Below are 22,783 nucleotides of genomic sequence, written 5' to 3'. Positions count from 1 at the left end.
AAACTGAGTTTACAAAATCGCAGAACTGTGAATCGCAGAACAATGAAAACACAAAATCAGAACTGAGAACCCATAACAAGAAAAACACAATCGATTTGAAGAACAACACTTGCTAACCTGATTTGCTTCGAATTTTCTTTGAAATCATGAATGGACGTGAGAAAGTATGGTTTTGAAAATCTTCGCAGAACACAATCGATCGATTGGAGAATTATGGTTTTGGAAGAAGGGTTTTGGGGTGTAACCAAAAAAGAAGGAATAGGCTTTTTGAAAATCAAATTTTATGAAAGGGTAATCTTGTCATTTTAGGGTGCAACCATGATTAACTAGGGTGCAAGTAGAAAAACTCTTCTTCTAGCCAACATGATACTTGTTAAAAAAATAAAAGCGGTGTTATTCATAATCCAATGACTAGAGCTCATTAAATCAATTGCCTAATATTAAGAGCTTATTAAATCATTCATATTTGTCATTATGTTTTAAGATATAAAATTTAAAAATTGAAATATACACGATCATTTTTAACAACAAAAAAATAAACATCATGATCCTTGTGTAAGACCTATATGATCCAGACAAAGCTCATCTAAAATGAGTTGTTCATTTTAGAGAGTAAAACGAGTAATATCAACCGTTGATAAACAAATCAATGGTTGATATTATATGCAAATGTAAAACAAATCATGGAAGTTACAAGATCAACTCTTCATTTTCTCAATTTACTAACTACTACTCACTTTAAATGAGCCAAATCAGTCCATCTACATAGCACCGATTCAAAGATTAATAACTAAATACATTTATCTTTATTCTAAAATAGATAATAAAAAAAATTAATGTAGCACTTTACATGAAACTATACATACTTGTAGGGTACCTGGATCTGAACTGCAACAATATCAGTTAAGAGAATACAGAGTACCCCTCATATACAAAATGTAAGTGTGTAACCAAAAGATAATGCTATCCTCCTATAACCACATATTTTACCTTCCTCACACTAATTGCCTTCAAAGCTAAAACATTTTTACTTTGTTGGATGATAATGTCTCTCTATTGGTAGGAAAAGTGTCAATGTTCTAAGAATATCATGCAATGACTGCATATCTCTTACGCTTAGGTGCATCGAATATTGGGCCCAAGTAAGCCTCAGACAGTGACAGAACAACCCGATGGCATGCCAAAGCTGAAGCTGTAATGATTATAACAAGGGAAGACCAACAAAACCGCAGCATCAGTATTTTATGACTGCTTGCAGATTTCACAACCTTAGAAAATATCACCCGAAGTCGCCGATCTCTAAAGATGGAAATATAATCATATGAAGGCGAGGATGATCGAGGAGATCGACCAGATTCTTTGTTGCTAGTTCCATTAGCCAGCATCACCCTTGGATATTGAGTATCTATAACTCCTTGTCCACATAATTTAATCATCCATTGACACAGTGCATCGGCTATGACCTTGCAAAGTTGTTGGCGGATGACCTTTCCCTCCTTCGAGACCATTGCTCTGATTATTGAAGCTCCGTCCTGTTCATTCCATGCAAATTAAGTTTCATGCATAAAAGAAATACTTCAGCCAAGTGTTTAAGAAGATGAACGCATCGGCTATTTCTTGCATAATGGAAGCATATATATAGAAGGGTAACTTAGGAAAATCTGTACACGATGAACACATAAAATACACTACATAATTTTCTTAATATATGTAAAAATTGAAAATGAAATTTATAAAAAAGAACAGAGGTAGTACGATTAAAAAAATTTGTTGACATTGTATGATGAAAAGTTGATGATAATGTTAAAGCACCAAAAGATGGGGCAATTGTCGCCCGTGTACAATTATAATGAACTGGAACAAATTCAATCCTCTTAAACATTTTAAAATCAAAGCAAGAGTACAAGAAAATTTGGAAACATCGTATACTCTCAAAATCAGGAATTTATCAATTACAACCATATATAACAAATAAACAAACCGTCCCAGTGAGCAAGGGATAATGCATATTATATGCAGGGGCTGGGGTTTGAACCCCGGACACCCCACTTATTCACCTTAAAGGTGAATTTCTCTAGCCGTTAGGCTACTTGACCAAAAAATAATAATAATAAACAAACCATGTATCTATCACTAGCTTTAAAAAAGTTGTGTTAAAAAAATACTTTGAAAAAGCAGAATGTGAAAGGAAAAAAAAAAAAGATAACCAAGAGGAATGGTGACAAAATCTTGAAGAACATAAAAGAAGCAAGATAGAGAGCATGTAGGAACTCACAGCAGTCATGAGAAGCCTTCTCAAAGCGACACCATCTTTGGATGGTAAAATCGTCAAGATCAAGTATGCAATATCAAACGTACCGGCGGCCTTATTTGGTGATTGATCGGGGGAAGTCTCACTATTTGAAGTTACTAGTTGCAAGGCTTTCCTGACAAGGTATCAGAAGTATGAGATGCTATATATACAGAATAAAAGAAATAGCAATTCATCAAGTAACTAAAACAGGCCAGAGGTTCAATGTTGGTAGAAAATGCATTACTTAACAATGGTTAGAAACTTTCATGATTAATTTGTTAAAAAAAACTTCCATGCTACAATAACAGAAATTATTAAAAAATATTCCTTTAAATGTTTCAGTATATGTTGGTGCAATAGATACTTGAATCTTTGAGCATGTTTGTGGATTGAATTCCACATAATTTTGAGAGATAATGTAGAGGCTTTTGAGATGTGTAGCAAATATCAACATATGATATGAGTGATGACTGTTTCTGTTCTTCCTAATTGAGTGAACACCTGCTAAACCTAATATCCCCCAAAATACTATATCCTAGTAAGTTGCGTAGAATATTATTGATGAGCACCAAAATGAAAGGAAAAAAGTCAAAATACTGAGGCAATTTTGTAAAAATCAGATGCTTTCTTTGTGTTAAAACAGTGGCCCTATATCCAAGCCTCTCCCGATCCTACAACTAACTAAGCTCCTTGACAACATGCTTTAACCCAAAGGAGAGTGCATTACAGCATTATCTTTCTTGTATAGATGCCTAAGTTCAAATGGAAAGTGCATTACTGCATAGGAAACACGAGTTTTAGATGCATAGTACTGAGTGTTTGGATTTAATCAAATAATAAACAATTGGCACTTTTCTTTTTAATTTTTTCAACTAAGAGGGTCTTGTTGTTCACTACATAGTAGACGTAGTCTGCAGATGAAACTGAAAACACAGTAGGTAGATCCTATAAAAAGAATAAATATAGGTTGGAGAATTTATATTAAAAAGTTGTGATCAAAATTTTAAAAACATGGCTAAAATATAAGAGATAAGAAAAACAATAGCTACTTCATGCAGAGAACACTCCCTGACATGCACTTTGACATACCTAGTTGCCCCTACTCTCAAGAACAAGGAAAGCCTTTGCCATTGGAACTCCTTCTTCCGATTCAGAAGTACCTGAACAGGAGAAAGAAAGTTTAAAAAGGGAATAAATATCATATAATTCATCTTGCAATACAGTACATGTTTAAGGATCAATATTGAAACTTGATAGTCCAAGATATTGATAAATATGCAAAACTACAAAGATTGGTTGATGAAATTGTTTAAAAAACTTGACTAAAGAATTTAATTTAAAAACATTATTTAATTTGTTTTATAAAAAAATTATTATTTTTCTTCTCATATTGTGGAAAAAGGCTCAGGATCTAGTCATGGTGTTTTATCAACCACAGGCAACTACAAATAGATTATAACATGTTACAGTTCTGTGGTGGACTATGGTCACAAATCCCACTGTTCTGGGTAAATATACAATACCGAATGCAATATTTTCCTTGTTGCGGCTGAGTTTTCTGTTAGAAGTTTCCGAACAACGTAGGGGTAGGCAGCTTCAAAAGTCTTGAATTTTTTATCGGCAGCTATAGCCAAACCTAAAATTGTTCCAAAGCAAATTATGAATGGAAGAAGAGGAAACAAAAACATAGAAATTCAACAATGAAAATATTTCAAATTACTTCATGATACAAAATAATGTATATAGGTTATCAGTATGTAAAATAGATCTGAGCATCCAATAAATAATTTAGATTGTATCAACAGTTTACCTTCGAAAGAGGCTAGGGATCGTAAGACAAGTGTATAATATGCTGGCATACGGAAATGATACTTGAATGCTACAGACAAAATCTTTCCCAGAACCTTGAGGAAAATTTATAGAAAAATTTAGAATAAGACAACTATCTATCTAATTTTCATTATCCATGAGCAAACATGAAAAAATTATGAGTATTCATACCCAATGACTAAATGTATCCATAAACATATCCTATGCAGTTGGTTTCATATATTTCACATTCTTTAGACATTGATTATGGTGGTTTCAGTTTAGAAATTGTTAGAGTTCCACATTGGATGAGATAGGGCCTGAAAAAGTGTTTATAAGTGGGAGACATCTCTCACTTTACAGGCCGGTTTTGTAAGAGTTGTATTAGGCCCAATACAAAAGCCTAATAGAAATGTTTTATTCTTTAATTATGTTTAGTTTGAGGTAGTGGATAATGCATATTCTATTTCAGTCAAGGTTAGTTCAAAATCAGCTAGAGTCGGATTGATCTATCTCTTGCATTCACAGACAGTAGGTTTCACTTTCAACTAACATCATAATTCAATTACTACCCATCTTGTTAAAGATGACTCTCACCCTACTGAACTTTACATCAGGAATTCCATCCTTAAATTCTACTTCCCCCAAGGCCTGTTCCAGTTCCTGTAAATAAAACATAGAATAAAAATTTAGAATGTTATTGTGTGGACATAAACTTAAGAAGGACGCATTCCATACAACAAAAACTGTTCATATAAGAATGTTATTATTTGGTTCAAATATTCTATTGTAAGATAACCAAAACCTGAGATGTGAGTATTATACCATGGTAACAAGCCGGATATTTGTCCCTGGTCTCACCATATCCATATCAATCAGAGCGTTGACAAGGGATGCCCAGTCACCGTTTACTATATGAACTATTGAAGCCAGCATAGCGAATTGATGCCTTTTTTCCATTTGACAGAGCAAACCAAAATCCAAAAACCTAACACACAAGTTTAAAAAATCCTTTATATTTATTTGACGAAGGAAAGCTACAAGTTATTTAGATTGGACAAGGAAAGGAACAACACAAACCCTATTTCTCCTGATGAAGTGCAGCGCAAGTTACCAGGATGTGGATCGGCATGTATTAAGCCTGTTTCAAGAAGTTGAACCAATGTTGCTTCAACACCTTTATTGACCTGAATTTGCCGATGTGAAATAAAAGTAAACATTCATTAAATATGATGCTTTCATAATAGTGAAGCTCTCAGATTACTATACACTAGTGACTACACAGAGTTAAGTTTTAGTATAATTGGTAACTCGGTTGAACAATTTTCAGTTGAATAAGCTAATGGGAGATTGGCGAAGAAACTTTACCACCACCTCAATCCAGATCTAGAGTCATATTGTTTTGTAATAGAAACTCTTTAGTATCAGAAAGTCAAAATTGTGCCTTTTACTCATGTAATTATATTTGAAAAGTATCAATCATCTTCAACAATACAGTTGACTCCTACCATAATTCGATTGTCGGGAGATTATCAAACATCCAAGATTTTTACACAATGCAAATACAAGAATGGATAATTGGATTTATGTTTACTTACCAGATCAAGAAGACGCCTTTTTGCATCTACTTTTTGCCTATCTGAATATTCAGTAGAGTTTCCGGTAGATACAGAGATTAAATCTGTTGGACTTTCACCAACCATCCACTCCATGGTCAGAACTCTCTTTCGACTTAAATGTAAAAATATTTTTGGCACGCGCATGAAAGAAAATGACGAGTGAACTTCCTGCATGATGCAATAACAAATCCAAAGAAAGAGCTAAATGTTAATCACTGTTGTCAGACACCAAATCAACGTTAGTTCACAATACAAGTTTAAACACTAATGAAAGATTTTATTGATGCATGAAAGTTTCCAAACTCTAGAACTCATCAAAATGTAGGCATAATTAAGCTCTAACTGATATGTTAGCTATTACCCGAAACTTCAATGCATTTGCTGCTTCTAAAGTGTAATCCAATTCACCAACAAAACCTCGCCCAAGCTCATCAGCATAAAGGCGAAGGTCACTCTTTCTCTTGGCAATCTTTTGCAGCAGCCCCAACTGAGATGGTTAAGATACACTCATTTAAGAATTCCATGCAGGATAGAATAATACAGGTGACAATCTAATAGAAAAAAAAGATCAATACAAACCCCAAGGCGAAGAATGTAGATATCCCGCACCACCACGTGGCGCAAATTAGGACGCTGAACTTTTACAGCAACGTTAACACCGTCAGTAGTACGGGCAAAGTAAACCTAGAAAATGTAATCAAATAAGTGAGTAAGACATAAACCATCATACCAACACTTAAATAAGTGTAGCCACATGCATCCAATAATATTTAATTATATTGTCATAAGTCATAACAAAAAAGTACCTGACCAAATGATGCAGCGGCTACAGGTTCCTCAGAAATGTAGCTGAAAAATGATTCCAGGGGAGCTCCTAATTCTTCCTCAAGAATCTTCATAGCAACAGTCCTGGGAAAAGGAGGGATTTGATCATGCAATTCTGACAATGCCTGCAAGAAGAATGCAATCAAAATATGTATACACATAAATTGCAAATCCAGTTATTCGAACTTTAGCGGCATTACAATCAATGTACATTCAGGACACCAAAAGTTTCATTTAAAACAGATAGAAGCCACGTGAAAGGAACACGGATAATTTTTTCCATGCAAATCAGTGTTACAGCTAAAGAACATATTTGAGGTGCAGTCACCAATAAATTTGATGCATAGCCACATATTATCATCCCTAATTAGACATCTTCACTACCGTGAAAAATAACTGCTAATACCTTTCCAAGGTCACAAGAAAGAAATGTTCAGCACTAAACAAATGGCTATAAAGATACAGTTTTTAATCTAACCTTGGACATCTCAACACCAATGATATCTGGCCTTGTGGAAAGCGACTGACCAACTGCATCGTCAATCAAATGAATGTAAAAAGGATATTGGAAATCTTGTTACTGCAGAAGAGAAATGAAAGTCCCAACAGAAAACCTTTGAAGTGATAGGCATTACAAAAATAAATAAATAGATAAAGAATAATAATAGTAAATGATGATAATAAATTAACTTAACAATTGTATTAACATGTCAAATAGAACACACTCTTTACCTTTTATAAATGTGGGGCCAAGATTAAGCATTGTTTCCTTTAAAACCAACCCAAAATTATATTCAGATGTTTTATCGTCCATACCCCCTTCTGCATTTATTGGTAGAAACTTTCTTAACCCTGAAGTCCGAATACTGACCCCAGCAGAGGCAAAGGAGGAAAATACCTTCCAAAATGAAAAATAACTCAATAAGGATACACTTCAAGGAAGAGTCAAGAAAGCATCCTATAATCAATTTCAAACGCATCTATCAAAAATCTAATATAGGCTCAATTTTGCATCTATGTATTCTATCCTGCATGGAATTCTTAAAAAAGTATTAAATGATACATGCATTCAAATAAGATAGAAGTCATATAGATTCAGCATGTGTTAGAAGACCATACAATACATAGATGCAATCGAATTCAATAAATCATAAAATCTTCCAACTTCAATTAGGAATATCCTAGAGCATCCACAATGGGGCTCTCCCTTTTGGGTGCTGTAGTGGGTCCTGCAACTACACATCCCTCATTTATAATTTTTTAATGTTAACACCTGATTCCTCCAACTCAGCACCTCTAAAAAATTTACTAAGAAAGTCACACCAATAACTCTATATCGTTATGCTTCAACAATAATGATTTATTTCACACAACCAATTAATAAGTGGGGCCCGCAAAAAGTGGGGAGAGAGAGGGAGAGAAATGGTCCTTCAGTACACACCCTTCTAAATAGACACTGTATCTTTTTACGCCACAGTGGGGGAGCCTATATAGCTTGGTGGTAAATAGGGGAAGAATCCCCTATTGTGGATGTTGTGGGGCAACTAGAGCACATCTATCACACTTACCAACAATTCATACACGAGTTAAAATAATTCTTGTATTTGAACATTCAAAACAGATGCGTATTGCAAACAACTCAATTCTTATTATGTAAATGGTCAAGGTCATCTCAAACCTTGCAATTGTTGACCCCTTATAAACAGAATCTTGAAACTTTTTCCATAAAGAGGATAAAATTGAATTAAAAATTTCAAAATAAAAGAAAAAGGCAAGAATAAAGTACTGTCAATCAATAAAGAAACAAGTACTGCCTACATGATACACTTTGGTTCTACAGTCCTGCCTAAACCTTTGCCCCTGTATATAATTATATACCATTTATTATCTGCAGAAACCAATTACCTTCTACTGATACATAAAACGGATCACAGGACAAAAGTAGTATTTAAATAAGTAGGTTACATAGAATAGATGTGTTGTGACTCAAGCTAAAAGGAAAAGTTAAAAAAGGAACATTTTGAGATATTATAGATGGAAATTGGAAAAGAGCGTATTCATAGATGGAAATTGGATACATCGCATGTTTTTGTTCAAATTATCAATCCAATTACCTCGAGCATACGAAGGGCCACAACATGGGGTCTGGCACTGAAATAGTGAGCGACATCCTGAGGATCATAAGTTTCAGGCAGTGGCTTTGACCAAATCTTAGACAAATGATAGAAGTAACTAGCATATGCTTCCAAGGCCTTCAGATCATACATAAGCAAATCCACTCCAGACAGTCCTAAAAGACAACGAACGAATAAATAAACCATATCTCTCTGATCATGGTGCTATAATGCAGTTCAACACATGATATTCATATTATCTTAATCTACAAGAGTGCAATAGGAAACCGTATAATCTCAGTTAAGACATCTACAAAAGTAATTAGATATAGGCTGACCAAATCTTTAAGAATACCTCTTCCAGTCCAAATCATAGTAGTTAATAGCGGATAGCGGCGCGTAGCGCCCGACCCCAAAAATGCTATAGCGGGATAGCGCATAGCGCTATGACCGCTATTTCATAAAAACAAAAACAACAAAAATAAGGAAACAGAGAGAGCAGAATATAGTTTTATATGAACAAAACAGAGGATTGTTTGTACAAACTACAAACAGAAACAGAGAGAGTAGAATGGAATTTGGAATCAGTAATAACAAAGAAAACTAGCACAAAAAAGTAACAGGACAACAGAGTTTTGAGATTGTTAAACAAAAAAATAACAGGATAACAGAGCAAACACGACAAAGTAGAGGAATATTTACAGCAGAGGTGAAGAAGTTTTACAGAACAGCAGAAAAGCAGAGGAAGATTTACAGAAATACCCTAGTTTTTTTTTAAACCAAGGACACTTTTGTATTTTCTCTTAAAATGAAATAGCGGTTCTAAACCGCAAAACCGCTACGAAGCGTTGCGCCGCTATCTCACACCGCAACGCTATGGCTTGTTGAGTAGCGCTCCGGCACCGCACCGCACCGCGCGGCCACTATAGCGGCGATATTGGCCGCTATTGACTACTATGGTCCAAATCCAAGTTCATATTCCAAAAGTTAAAAAAAAAATGTGATCTTCTAATTAATAGGCAGTAAATACAACAAAGCAACATAGTCAGCATAACGGATTCAAATTAATTTACAGAGAAATAAAAAAATCAGATTGGTTCACACAAGACGATCACGTTCATACAGAAATCACCATCATTACCTCCACCAAGTAGCCTAGAATATGCAGAAGGCCCTGTTTGGATAAACAACTTAATCGAGCATTTATCATATTATCAAAACATAAAACAGTCAAATTGTTTAGATATAAGCTGTTTTCATAAGGTATCCTTGAAAGATTAAACAAATAAGCTGAAAACGGATTATGAATATGACATAAGTTGTTTCCATAATATCTCCCAAAAAGTCGAAGTGCTTATACCAAGGTAAGCTCAAATAAGCTAATCAAAATAGCAAATGAGGAAACACAGCATAACATTCTACCTCATGAAATGGAAAAACGTATATCACTTTTCGGCCATGTAATTAACACACTGCCCGCCTTATTCCAGAATTCCGAACACAGTTAGTCTCGTTATCACCATGAACCAATCAACCAACTAAACAGACCCGCTAACACTCTAAAGATTGAAGCTACATGTTAAGTACAGCAATATCCAATACCCAACTCACATATAGCGCGCGCGCACACACACACACACAATTAGACCAATTCAAAAACAGAACAACCCCATAACAATCATTTCAAACAAATCACACACTACCCATTAGCATCTACCACAAAAATAACCAATACCCATTTCACCAAACCCACTTTCACAACAAATTAACCATGTATAAGCACACCCCATAATAAAAAAATTCAATTTTTCCCTTGTTATTGTACCTGGATACCAAGGCTCAGGCCAGGAAGGAGTGGAAAACGAAGTAGCTTGAGGGTCTTCAAGATTTCGAAGCCAGACAAGGTCATCAACTTTCTTAGCAATTTGAGGAATGCGGAAAGCATCATTTGCCCACGCAACACCATTGTTAAATCCTCTTTTAAGAAACTCCATATCCTTGCGAACCACTTGACCAAAGTGACCAAAATTGCCAAGTGCTCGTTGCTTCGAATGATTCTTCTTCTTCTTACTCGACGGTGTCGTTGTGGCCCGTACAAAGGGTAGTGAAGGAGGTGCTGTCACCGTCGCCATGGGCGGAGAGTGAAGAAGATTGGAGGATGAATCAAGAAGCGAATAGAAGAAAAAGAAGCATTTATTGTTGGTGTTGTTGCATGTGAAAGTGGTGATTGTGATTGTGTAGAGAAGTGATTGGTAGAAGTGGAGTAGTGTGAGTTGTTGATGTGTGGTTGTGTAGTAAAGTTACGATACGATGATGACGATGTTGATTCAATGTTGATCACAATTTCATCAACTTAACTGTGGAATACATTTACCACACCATAAACGCTGGTCAACATGACAAATGATATTTGATATTTCTACCACAATTTTACAGCTTTTCTGATAATTTTTTCTCGCATTATTTTTTACTTTTTTTATCTGTATTTAGTTTCTCAGAGGCGCGTGTTAGCGTTTTTTATAATTAAAATGGGATATGGTCCCACGAACTTAGCTCATTTGGTAAATTTGGTAAGGAATAATGCACAATATGTGCAGGGGTTGGAGTTCGAACTTCAGACACCTTATTTATTCATCTTTAAGGTGAATTTCTCTCGCCACTAGTAGGGCTGGCAATGAACTGAACCAACTCGATTAGAGTTCGTAATTCGATTCAACAATTGATTCGTCGAACTTGGTTCATGAATCAAATGAGCCGAACTTGAGCTTAAAATTAAGTTCGTCAACTAATTGAGCTGAACTTGAGCTATGTATAGTTCAACTCGTTTGGTTCACGAGATGAATCGATTATATATATATATATATATATATATATATATATATATATATATATATATATATACATCACTTAATTATTATTTTTTAAAATTTATATGTAATTGATTATACATATAATACTTTAAAAACTAAGACAAACATTTGGCAATAATATGATAAAATTGAGCTACATTAAAATTGATAGACAAGGCCATGCACAATGTTGTTGTAGTTTTTAAGGATTTCAAAACTAAAATAGTCCCACGTCGAAACATGCATGAAAAATGAGGATACAATTATCTATAATAAGAGAAACATATGACACAAGAAGGTAAAACTGGATTTGGTGGTTGCAATCCGGTGTTAATTACTATGTGCTTTGAACAAACGAATTGAACCTATTGAACTGAACCAAACTGTTCGTGAACTTTAAACGAGCCGAACTCGAACTTAAAAAAAAAAGTTTGTGACAAACTCGAACTGAGGTTCGAATCGAGCCAATTCTTAACGAGTCGAGTTGAACTCAGACAAGTTCGATTCGACTCGACTCATTTCCAGCCCTAGCCACTAGGCTAACTGACAAAAAAAAATGGGAATATGTTAACAACGACCCTTAAGTAGGGTTGGAAATGAGTCGAGTCTGTCTGAGCTCGACTCGATAAAAATTGGTTCAGCTCGAAACTTAACTTGTGTTCAAAACGAACCTTAACTCGTTTAAAGTTCACGAACAACTCGATTCGGTTCATTAGGTTCAACTCATCTAGTCAAATTATATATTTCGAAAGCTTTTTTTTTCTTCAACAAAAGCTTTTTTCTTATCAAAATAATTTGGCATTTGAGCCAATGTTTAATGAAGAAACTAAATGAGCACATGTAATAACGTGCATACACTGATGTTCAAATCCAAGCTTGCAACTATCCATCATACTGTGGTCTTTTTATATACAACCGCTTCCTTATTTTTTATCTTTATATCTAATCCAAAGGTACATTTGCAAACAATACTTACAAAACCCTAAACCTAGCACATTTGGCGCTAAACACAATTTGCTACACCTAACCACAATTAATGCATAACTACTTGAGTACCCTAATGTGATTTTGAAATTCAAATCTCCCACTACAAATCTATAATCATGTCACGCGTGTTTCCAAAGTGTTCAATACCAATGTCATGGGAAACAAACAATTACTATTTTCTTTTTGCTGTACGCATGCATAACTATCTCAATTGAAATATATATCATCCTCTTCACTGCCCAAGGAAACGAATCAGAAGCACTAAGCCCCAAAGGTTTCCCCCAAACTGTTTTTTTTTTCCAACAATCAAATCTTCAGAAACTATGAATCTCTCCATAAAAAGTTTTGGCTTTCTCTCAATCTCTCAAGAAACAGGTGACTCGCCCTCAATCTTTTTCGTTGAACTTGAAATCTCTTAACCAAATCTTTCTCTCAATTTGGCCGCTTACTCAGTCGTTAAACTCGAATCTCTGAAACAGGTTTCCCTAACCGTCGTAGATCGCCGGCGACGACCATCCCGAATGTCGCCTTCCTTTCATCCGTCGTGACTAGCTCGAAATCGTGTTGTTGTATGTAACGTCGCCTTTTTTTTTTTGAAGTTTTTGTTTGTTTGGATAGATAAATTAGACTCCGGAAAGTTCCAAGTTTACGCCTCCCCATCAATCGGTGGATTTTAGATGGAAAGACTACTGTGACACAATTTCGCATATTTGGCTCTTATGTCTTCATTGGTCATCTATAAAAATTCAAGAATAAAATCAACTTTAAGCATATACTTGTATAAAATCATGTAAATTGTGAAACAAGGAAACCACTTTATGCATTCAGGATATAACAAACTATTGTATGCACATAGAAATTTAAACATAGAAATAACATATGGGTTACAATTTTTTAACATATACTGTGTGCACATATAGGAATTTAACCAAAAAAACCTATCATTTGTAGTTTATGCCCAAATATGCATTATTTATGATATAGGAAAGGAACTACATATGTTGTCTCTTTGAAGAAACACGAATATCAGTACTGTATATGCAACTCATTCAAATAAACTCGGTGTAATGTTATTTACGGTGTTTTTTGGTAACCATGCTTCAATTCAAAGTGCAGTGTCTAGAGTTATTTGAGAATATCCAAGTTGAAAAGGCCATTTTTAATCCTAAAAAAAAAAAAAAAAAAACCTGATCCAACCATGCGTGACTTTGAATATGGGTTCACAAATATACAGGAATATGGGCACATAAATAAACATGCATGAACAAAGATTCAGAAATATGGGTTCACAAATAACAATAGATCCAATATAATTCAGAAGAAGAATAAAAATGAAAAAAGGACCATCATTATTGATTTAGGGAAGAAAAAAAAGCATAACTATTAATTTGGGAAAAATAAAATAAGAAATGGGCATAAAAATAACAATAGATGATAACAGAGATGGATAATTACAAGAAGAAGAAGAAGAAGAAGAAATTTGGGGTCAGAATTTTGGGTTACCTTGTTGGAGTGAAGGGTTGCAAGCAGTAGAAGCAGAGAGGCAGTGTACAAGAGTTGGAGAAGATGAGGAGATAAAATAAAAAGGCTGATGAGGAAAAAAACGAGGGAAGCATGCGCGCCCAAATGAAATTGGGGAATGAAAAATAAGGACAAAATGGTAATTATATTATTGATGTGTTCCATTCTATTGGATACACCTCAAATTGGATGGAATGGAAAATTGAAGGAATGAGTGGTATTGGATGGAATGGGTTCCATCACACTCCATTCCATTCCATTATTTTTTTTTTACAAAACCAAACAATGGAATGTGGTCCCATCCCACTCCATTCCATCACTCTCCACCAATCCAAACATAGCCTTAATTTCAATTTGTGTCTTTTCTAGTATTTCAACTTCAATTCTTTTCACTTCAACTAGTTCAATTCTCATTCTCTAAAAAAAAAAAAAAAAAACTAGTTCAATTCTCATGGAAGATACCCTAAACAATAGGCTGCTCAAACAATATTTTTCACTGTTGGGTGATTGCATTTTGAGAGAGGCTATAAACAAGGAATATATATATATATATATATATATATATTTGGGTTTCTCTAATAAACATTTATGTAAGTTGTAGCAATCACACTTATGTGCGCTGGATATTTGATGAAATACCTCAACAAGATATTGTCTCTTGGACTGCTTTAGTCCAAGGTTTTGTGGATAGAGGAAATAGTCGGGAAGTTATTGAATTGTTATGTGAGATGAAAAAGGCAGGAATAGGACTCAGTGGATTCACAGTGGCAAGTTGTTCTGAAGTTCTATGGGCTTTGATGTGAGTTTAGGGAAACAAGTTCAGGCTGAAGCGATTGAAATGAGTTTGTTGGGTTTGCACCGGTTAATGTCTATGTGAAATGGACCTTGCCAGCAAGGTGTTCTTTTGCATGCAGAATGAAGCACTGTGGATTGTGTTGAAAGTTTCGATTGTTTTTCCAAATATTAAACTTTAGCGAATTTACATTTATGTCTGCGTACATCACATTACGTACAAAACTTGCTTGATAGGGTGATCAACTATAAAAACTGATGTAGGTTGATTCTTAGTACGTCGTCCTCTACGGACTTTCATATTAAGTGGTTATCTTTTCACACCAATTTGACTCTCTTAAGGTGAGAAACTTCCAACCTTGATAAATTTTCTTAATACTAATATCAAGAGTCAGTCCCTCAAAAATATATCAAGGTCTACAATCCAACAGACCGGACTACTTTATTACACTCTTTATCATGAAACCTACTATAAAGAAATCAAGCACAAAATCATGATTTTTTTTTTTTGTCATTAGCTCATCATATTAGGATTTTGCCAATTCTGCTCACATCAGACAACAAACTAGTAATCGATGATAACTTCCACCGCATATGAAACTATGAAAGTAAACCACTGAGTAGAAAACAACAAAGTCTTTATTTTGGAGAAAACATTCTAAGTACCAATAATAGCATTAGGGGTGAGAGCATCGTTATCACTTGTGAACAGCAAACATGTGAAGATGAAGGTGGTTCATCTGTTATGGCATGTGTGAATGAAGTTAGTGCAGCAATAAAACTATGACTTAAGTATGATATGTGAAGTTGGTGAAATTAGAGTTAACCTGGAACGTTATCTGTTGTATGTGAAGTGGCTTTGTCTTCTGGGACATTTAATTTTTGTATGATATGTGAGATTGAAGCTGATTTCCCCAGATACAACTTCGTGACCCTTTTAATCATGTCTAGTCCTTGGGTACTGCAACAAAGGTGAATTTGTGACACATGCTTTCTGATTTTCATTGTACTGAGTACAACTTCCATCCAGATTTTCATATAGAAGTTTTTGAATTTTTACATTTAAGTAAAATTTTTAATCCAAATTTAGAAAAAACATTGTAAGACCAGGTCACTCTTCAAACTCATGGTTGTCTAAAATGCTAAACATTAAAACCTGTTGTAGACAATGATATAAATCAAGTAAAAGATATTCCTATTTTACCTTGGACTAAATAGGTTGTTGCGAATATCGATTGGGGAATAAAGAGCATCCACCAAACTAGTATTCGTCAATGTTTCTAAGACATACATTCTCTTCTTGTTGGGCATTGAGTTATGTGCCATTATCACATTTGCAGAAACAGTTCCAAACCTGATTAAGGATGAAGCAACCGACTTTAGTTATTGTTAAAATGATAACAGGATAAGCATCACGACGCAATTAGAAACATGATGATTTAAAACTTACGAACAATCTGCAGGATAACCATTGATTTCTCTGCAACCCCCTTTAGGGCAAAGATACCTAAAATCATTCAATGGATATTGATATTAGTTGAGGAAAACACCTACTTTATGCATCACATGAAAAGTTTATTAGGCAAGGTACTTACATGAAGTCCCTAAGAGACTTTGTTGACCATGATTGGTTATGAGGTCCCTCCATAGAATAGAACAAGGCAGTATCACCCTTGACAAAAGCAATGTCTCCCAACTCCTCTACTAGACACCTAAAAGCTCCTGAGTGGCCATAATACAAGCCTGTTTCATTGCAGGTTTCATTCTCTTTGCCACATACATTACATGTATCAAAACCTTCAACCTCTGATGGTGCACAAAGTCGTGAGAAGAAACTAGTTGCGATTTCCTTATCATTCATTTTTTCATCATTAAATAAATTTTTAATGTGATTGATGGGGTAGTTCCATCCTGCTACTGTGGAGTAACCTCCATGGCAAGACTTGTGACCTTTGAAGTCCATTAAACTGATTTTTTCATTGTTTTCACATACCCTTCTGTTTACAACTGCAACAGCTTCATAGGTTTTGGAACGATCATAATAGATCTCATTGGCTATGGCTTTCATTGAATAGTTGATGAATGCAATGTAAGCAAGACCTGCTTCTAAGTTCACCAAATCTGCTTCTCCTTTCTTGATTGACTCTAGACAATCCTGGGCTTTCTCTTTTTGGATGCTAATGACATAAAAAGATTGAGAATCATGTTATTGCAATAATAAAATATTGCATTTTCAATTGCTTATTTATTTGCTTGAATCGGCTGCTAGAAGAAACTTAAAAGGTATTTGAGAGTTGAAAGTAGTAACAACTTCAAGTTTCCTATTAGGGTCTAAAATTTAAGGTCCTTAAAGAATACCTTGGGGGCACTCGTTAGTACTTCCCTTTATTTTTGGAAAACTTCAACGTTATGTTTATTTACATTATTTTCATTTATATTATCAAATAATATGATGAAAAAAAATAATATAAAAATGCATTTTTAATAGAGCTTACCATTTCCACACGTAGCCTGTTAGTTGGCTAATAACACCAACAAATGACTGACACTCTTTCACTTCGTCCCTCACCGCGCACCACCTCACTCCGCCGTCATCTGTCGCCGGATCATTGGGTGCGTTGGCCCTCCCATTTCCATGGCCTCCCACCCCATTTTCCGATATTGGAGCTGCAGCTTCGGGAGACCCCATCATGGCACTCCTCCATCACCACTGGCGACGGGGGATCAGACACACCGGAAATAGGCCCATCATTGCCACTACCTTCTGCATCTACTAGAGGAAGTATTGGTGGCATAAGAGGTGGTTGGAACTCGTGAACTGATGGAGGTGATATGTCATGATCATCACCAGAGCTTGGTGATGGCAATGGCTGGAAACCAGAAAAATACATGAAAAAATATTAAGAAAGATTGATTTAATAGAACTGAGAAGTTGAGCTTTATGTGTGTTGTTGGTGCTCTATTTGAAAAGAGTAACACTGAGCACAAATGCACAATATGCATGTATGTGTATACCTTGAATGGAGGGTGATGACAGAAGAAGAGAGATAAGTAAAAAGAAGAGAAAAAGTGTTGTTGGGATCTGCATCTTTGTCAAAAGAGAACAAAATGGGAACTATGAAATGAATGAAGTTCATATTGTTGTTGATGTCAACGGATGTTATGTTATTGTTATGGTTTATGGCCCTTTGCGTTGCTATGAAGATATGAGCTTGAGTGCAAAACAAGTTAGCTAGCTTATACAAACAATTTTAATAGTTCTCATTTTTTTTAATCAATATTATCAATCAATAAAACTTCTTATTTTCTCTCATTATTTTATGCAAACTTTTACCCTCTTTCTTTCAGAAACCGCTCTCGGTCACTCTCTTTTATTGTATATTAATTAAGAGCGTAAGAAAATCTTTTACCCTAGCGATAAACAAATGTTACAGTCATCAACTGTAACTTGTAACTTGACCATGATGCATAGGGGTGTTCAAAAATTCAGTTAACTGAACCAAAACTACTAATTGTATTCAACCATATTTTAACTGATCCACTTTATACAGTTTTGAACTAAACCACTTTTTAAAAACCAATTCAAGTTCAGTTTAAAACCGGTTTACATATATGAACCGTTTAATATTACAAGTTACTTTCTCCCTCTCTCTCTTCCATACACAGTGTCTCTTTCTCCCTCCCCCCTCTCTCTCCCTCATTGAATATACTTGAGTTTACTTATACCTGTTTTTTATTTATTTTGCAAGCCTTTTCTTAATTTCTTTTTGTATTATGAGTTCTTTTAAATTTGTAGTTTCTGAACTTTAATCAATATGTGCAAATTTGTTGTGAACCCTCTCCTCTTAATTGACAGCATCATCACATTGGCCATTAGATTTCTCTCTGCAGTCCTCAAAGTTATCATAATTCGACATAAGGTAAAAAATGGAGAGGTTTTTGCATGGCTCTGAAGTGCATATGGGAGGTGTAAAAACAATCCCCAAATAGGTTTTTGCATGACTCTGAAGTGCATATGGGAAGTGTAAAAACAATCCCGAAATATTAAGTTAAAAGTGAGAAGAACAAGAGTAAGCCCACAAACATGATCCAATTGTTAATGATATTATTTTGACCGTTACTTTTTCAACCATATTATCTTCTCATACGCCCCCTTTTTTTTTTTATAGAAAAATGCCCATTCGGTTTTGGATTATATAATCTGAACGCATTTTGGATGTGTTCGGATTATAGAATCCGAAATATGCTTATACATAAGCATCAATCATAATCTCTCTCATTTCAGCAGTTGCGAATTTCGCTTTTAAAAACAAAAACAAAAGACCAAAGTAAAAAATGAGAAAATATGTCAAATAAAATCTAAAAATTTAAAAATACGACAAAAAAATCTAAAAATCAAATCAAACTAATGCAAAAATTTCAGATTTTTCTGAGAATATGAAAAATTAAAAAAAAAATGAAAAATATGTCTAAACGATGGAATTTTTGATTTTGGGGGACGAAGTCTTGTAAGAAGTCGAGTCTTGATCCTTGATTTTCTTTTTTTAAATGATTTTATGGGAAAGTTTCGGAGCAATCTGATCAAGTAGCTCGAAAACCAGATTTTTGACTGAGAACAACTAACAATGATCTAAAACATAAGAATGAGAGTTAAGAAAATTAATATGGTCCTTAAAATGGCAATACATGTTATAAACATGCTCATGATTTGTACTGATACAGTCCGGATTATATAATCCGAACAGTTTTTTTCCCTTGAATAAGGGTGTTCGGATTCTATAATCCGGAAAAAAGCAAGGAATGCGTCCTATTTTTTTGGGGGGTTAAATAAGTTTTTAGTCCCTATAAATATTTACAGTTTTGTTTTTAGTCCCTACAAAATAAAATCACACTTTTTAGTCCCTGTGACATTTTCCTTAAGCATTTTAGGGACCAAAACTATTGATGAAATTTTTTGAGAGGGACTAAAAGTGCTGATGGAAAAATTTATAGGGACTAAAAATGCCGATGGAAAATTTTATAAGGACTAAAAAGTGTGATTTTATTTTGTAGAGATTAAAAACAAAACTGTGAATTTTTATAGGGACTAAAAACTTAATTAACCCTTTTTTTGGGATTTCATATTATAAAATTTGAATTGGTGAAAAACTCTTTTTTTTTTTTCACCCAAAACAAAGGGAAAACTCAATTCGAATTATAAAATCCAAAAAATACATGGATATTTTCGTAAAAAGAATATGGCGCGCAAAAAATGAACAGGATGATAAATGTAATAGTATTTTATTTATATTTTACAAGTATATATATATATATATATATATATATATATATATATATATATATATATATATATATTCAAACTCTAGCGGTAGTGTGAAGACAGGATAAATGTAATAGTATTGATCTAGTGATCCCATGACAACTTAGTCACTATTTTAATTTTTTTCATTTATAAAACATTTATAAGGAGAAACTCTTTTCAAAGAATATTTGAAGGAGAAACTATAAAACAAGAATATTTGAGTTTGTTCAAGTAAAAAGGACACACAAGTAATTTGAAGAATTGAATTGTAAAACCCAAATAACAAGGTTTTTTTTTTTTGAATAAACCCAAATAACAAGGATTATCTACTCAACAATTAAATTTGATAACTACTAACTAATGAAATTGTATAATTGAAAAGAAATATTTCAAGAGGTTGACATTCACAAAATATGGATACATTGTTAAAACTTAAAGTCTCCGCAGGAAGTAAACAAGAAAAAAAAAAGCCTCCATTGGAAGTAACTAAAAAATTTCAAACAATTGTGACGACTTTGTACCTTACAAATGTTTGTGAGGAACTCAAATGTGAGAGGTTTTTGTCGTCACATGTACTCCATGCATGAACATGTAATTTGTGACCATTTTTTAAGTTTATATATGAAGTGTTTTGACCGCCACAAAATATTTATTTTCTTGTAGCGATTTCTTGTACTCGTGGTGATCCAATCGATGCAAGTTTGTAAATAAAACAAAACAATAAGGGGGTGTTTGTTTTCTGGTTTAAAAAATTATTCCCAGGAACATGGAGGTAAAATAACTCCCGGGAATAAAGAATTCCTAGGAAAAAAATAACTTCCACTTACCCATGATTTTATTCCCAAAGAAAGTGGGCGGGAATAAAAGATTCCCATGTAAATGGTACTAAAATGGAAATAACTACCCATATACCCACTATCACAAACAATTCCCATGAATCTGACAATTATTTACCAAACACAATTTTCTAAAAATACTCAGGAATAAGATGCCCATTATTATTTCCCAGGAAAGGTTAATCCCAGGAATGAAATTTTAAACCGTCAAACAAACGCCCCCTTATTATAGTATCTCAAAATTTATTTTATACTACATGTTTTCTATCTTCATCTCTTTTTATCAACATCTGTAAGAACGCAAAAACCTTTACTTTCTAATTTAAAAATGACTATATCCTTTGTCGTAATTTTTTTTTAACAATTTTCAAACAATCTTTACATAAAACACTTCTCTATGGTTACCTTGATTATATTAGAGAAAGTCACATAACCATTCAATTCAATCTTTTTGCGTATAAAAAAGAATGAATGGAAGGACTAAGGAGTACAATGATAACCACAAGTGATATTTGAGATTTAGCCTAGACTATCACAAAACAAATTTGACCAATATTCAAGAATTGAAAGCATGAAATGTGAGATGTGACCTTCAATTATCAAGTAAAGCTCAATGCCAAGAATTGGCCCCGCAACCTGAGAGTTTTGACGGATTGCATATGCATATGGTACTTTGTGGATTTGAATTGAAACTATGCTATGCCCCTCCACTTCTCTTTTGGCTACATCAAGATCAAAAGGAACAAATTTCATACATGTTATCTCTGTACACTACAATTGACAAGACTCAACTCAATATAAAGGTATATCCTTCAAATATCGGATTTGTCACAATAGATGATAAAAATTACAGGGACAGATGGTATTTATGGTATTGATTGTGTGATTGAAATTTATCTTGGACTATTCCATCAAAAAAATAAATTATATAGGACTATCAATTGATAAAGATGCAAAAGTAAAGAAACAAATAACTAAAGTAAACTGATTTATTATTGCAATTAGTTTGAAGATTTTTAAAATTTTGTTAAATGTTGCATTAATCAATGTGTGCAAATCAATATATACGTGTTAAATGTTGACCAATAAATTAGGATTGGAGCTCAAACACCAAATTAACCTATTCTCTTTCTTAGACAAACTCTTGTACTGATGTCTTTGAGAGAGAACAACAGATGTTCTGATTGGTTGATTATGTTTGTTGGGGCTAATGTTTAACTTTGATCGGTTTTATGCATTTCCTCATTTTGAATCAGCTACTCCCTCCGTCCTGGATTAAGTGAGTCATTCGATCATTTGACACATATTAAGAAAAATGTATAAATGAATGAAAGAGAAAAATGATTTTAAGTGTTTTTGTTAAGTATCGGTGCATTCTCCACTATCATAAATGCAAAATGAAATATATTGAATTCAGAACAATGAAATTAATATTAATTAGAATTATAAATGAAAACGGAAATTAATATGGTATTGACAAGTAAAATTGCTCAATTATTTTAGATTATTTTTAATTTTTTTTTGCAAATAACTTCGTTATTATGGGACGGAGGGAATACAATTTTAACGATCGATGCACTTACAAACCACACAATTTCATAGCGACAGCATATGACTTAAAAATAAAGTTATGTCGTAATTATAGTTAAGGAGTGCTTTATGTTATGTCAACTGTCAAGCATAGAGTCAAGAATTATTTTTTTTTTTTGGTCAAGAATTATTTTTAAATCTTTACTAAGTTCGACGTTTCTTTTTTCCTGTGCTTGGGTCTCTTATTGGGAGCACCATGATTAGGTTCTCTTTAACATGCTATGAACTTCATCTAAAGTCTTGCTA

The 22,783-nt window shown here is 33.9% G+C and overlaps 2 protein-coding genes across 2 annotated transcripts; both read right to left on the bottom strand.

Moving 5' to 3' along the window:
- Positions 1 to 709: 709 nt before the first annotated feature.
- Positions 710 to 11,024, bottom strand: LOC11427991 (uncharacterized protein slr1919). The gene is made up of 16 exons (XM_003591892.4): positions 10,486 to 11,024; positions 8,661 to 8,836; positions 7,279 to 7,444; positions 7,025 to 7,077; positions 6,528 to 6,671; positions 6,301 to 6,405; positions 6,083 to 6,208; positions 5,701 to 5,889; positions 5,183 to 5,289; positions 4,928 to 5,090; positions 4,700 to 4,765; positions 4,104 to 4,197; positions 3,817 to 3,929; positions 3,383 to 3,453; positions 2,276 to 2,426; positions 710 to 1,532 (listed from the first exon to the last, which is right to left on the bottom strand). Exons 1-16 carry the CDS (start codon positions 10,790 to 10,792, stop codon positions 1,089 to 1,091), a joined length of 2,475 nt encoding a protein of 824 aa, XP_003591940.1. The 5' UTR covers positions 10,793 to 11,024; the 3' UTR covers positions 710 to 1,088.
- Positions 11,025 to 15,307: 4,283 nt separating this feature from the next.
- LOC11422982 (serotransferrin) lies at positions 15,308 to 17,498 on the bottom strand. The gene is made up of 6 exons (XM_039831203.1): positions 17,305 to 17,498; positions 16,405 to 16,986; positions 16,260 to 16,316; positions 16,014 to 16,163; positions 15,637 to 15,770; positions 15,308 to 15,549 (listed from the first exon to the last, which is right to left on the bottom strand). Exons 1-6 carry the CDS (start codon positions 17,496 to 17,498, stop codon positions 15,449 to 15,451), a joined length of 1,218 nt encoding a protein of 405 aa, XP_039687137.1. The 3' UTR covers positions 15,308 to 15,448.
- Between the last annotated feature and the right edge of the window lie 5,285 nt (positions 17,499 to 22,783).

Source organism: Medicago truncatula, chromosome 1, assembly GCF_003473485.1.
Source record: "Medicago truncatula cultivar Jemalong A17 chromosome 1, MtrunA17r5.0-ANR, whole genome shotgun sequence".
NCBI lineage: Eukaryota > Viridiplantae > Streptophyta > Magnoliopsida > Fabales > Fabaceae > Medicago > Medicago truncatula.
The sequence above is the reverse complement of the archived record's forward strand: the minus strand, read 5'-3'. Positions and strand labels throughout refer to the sequence as shown.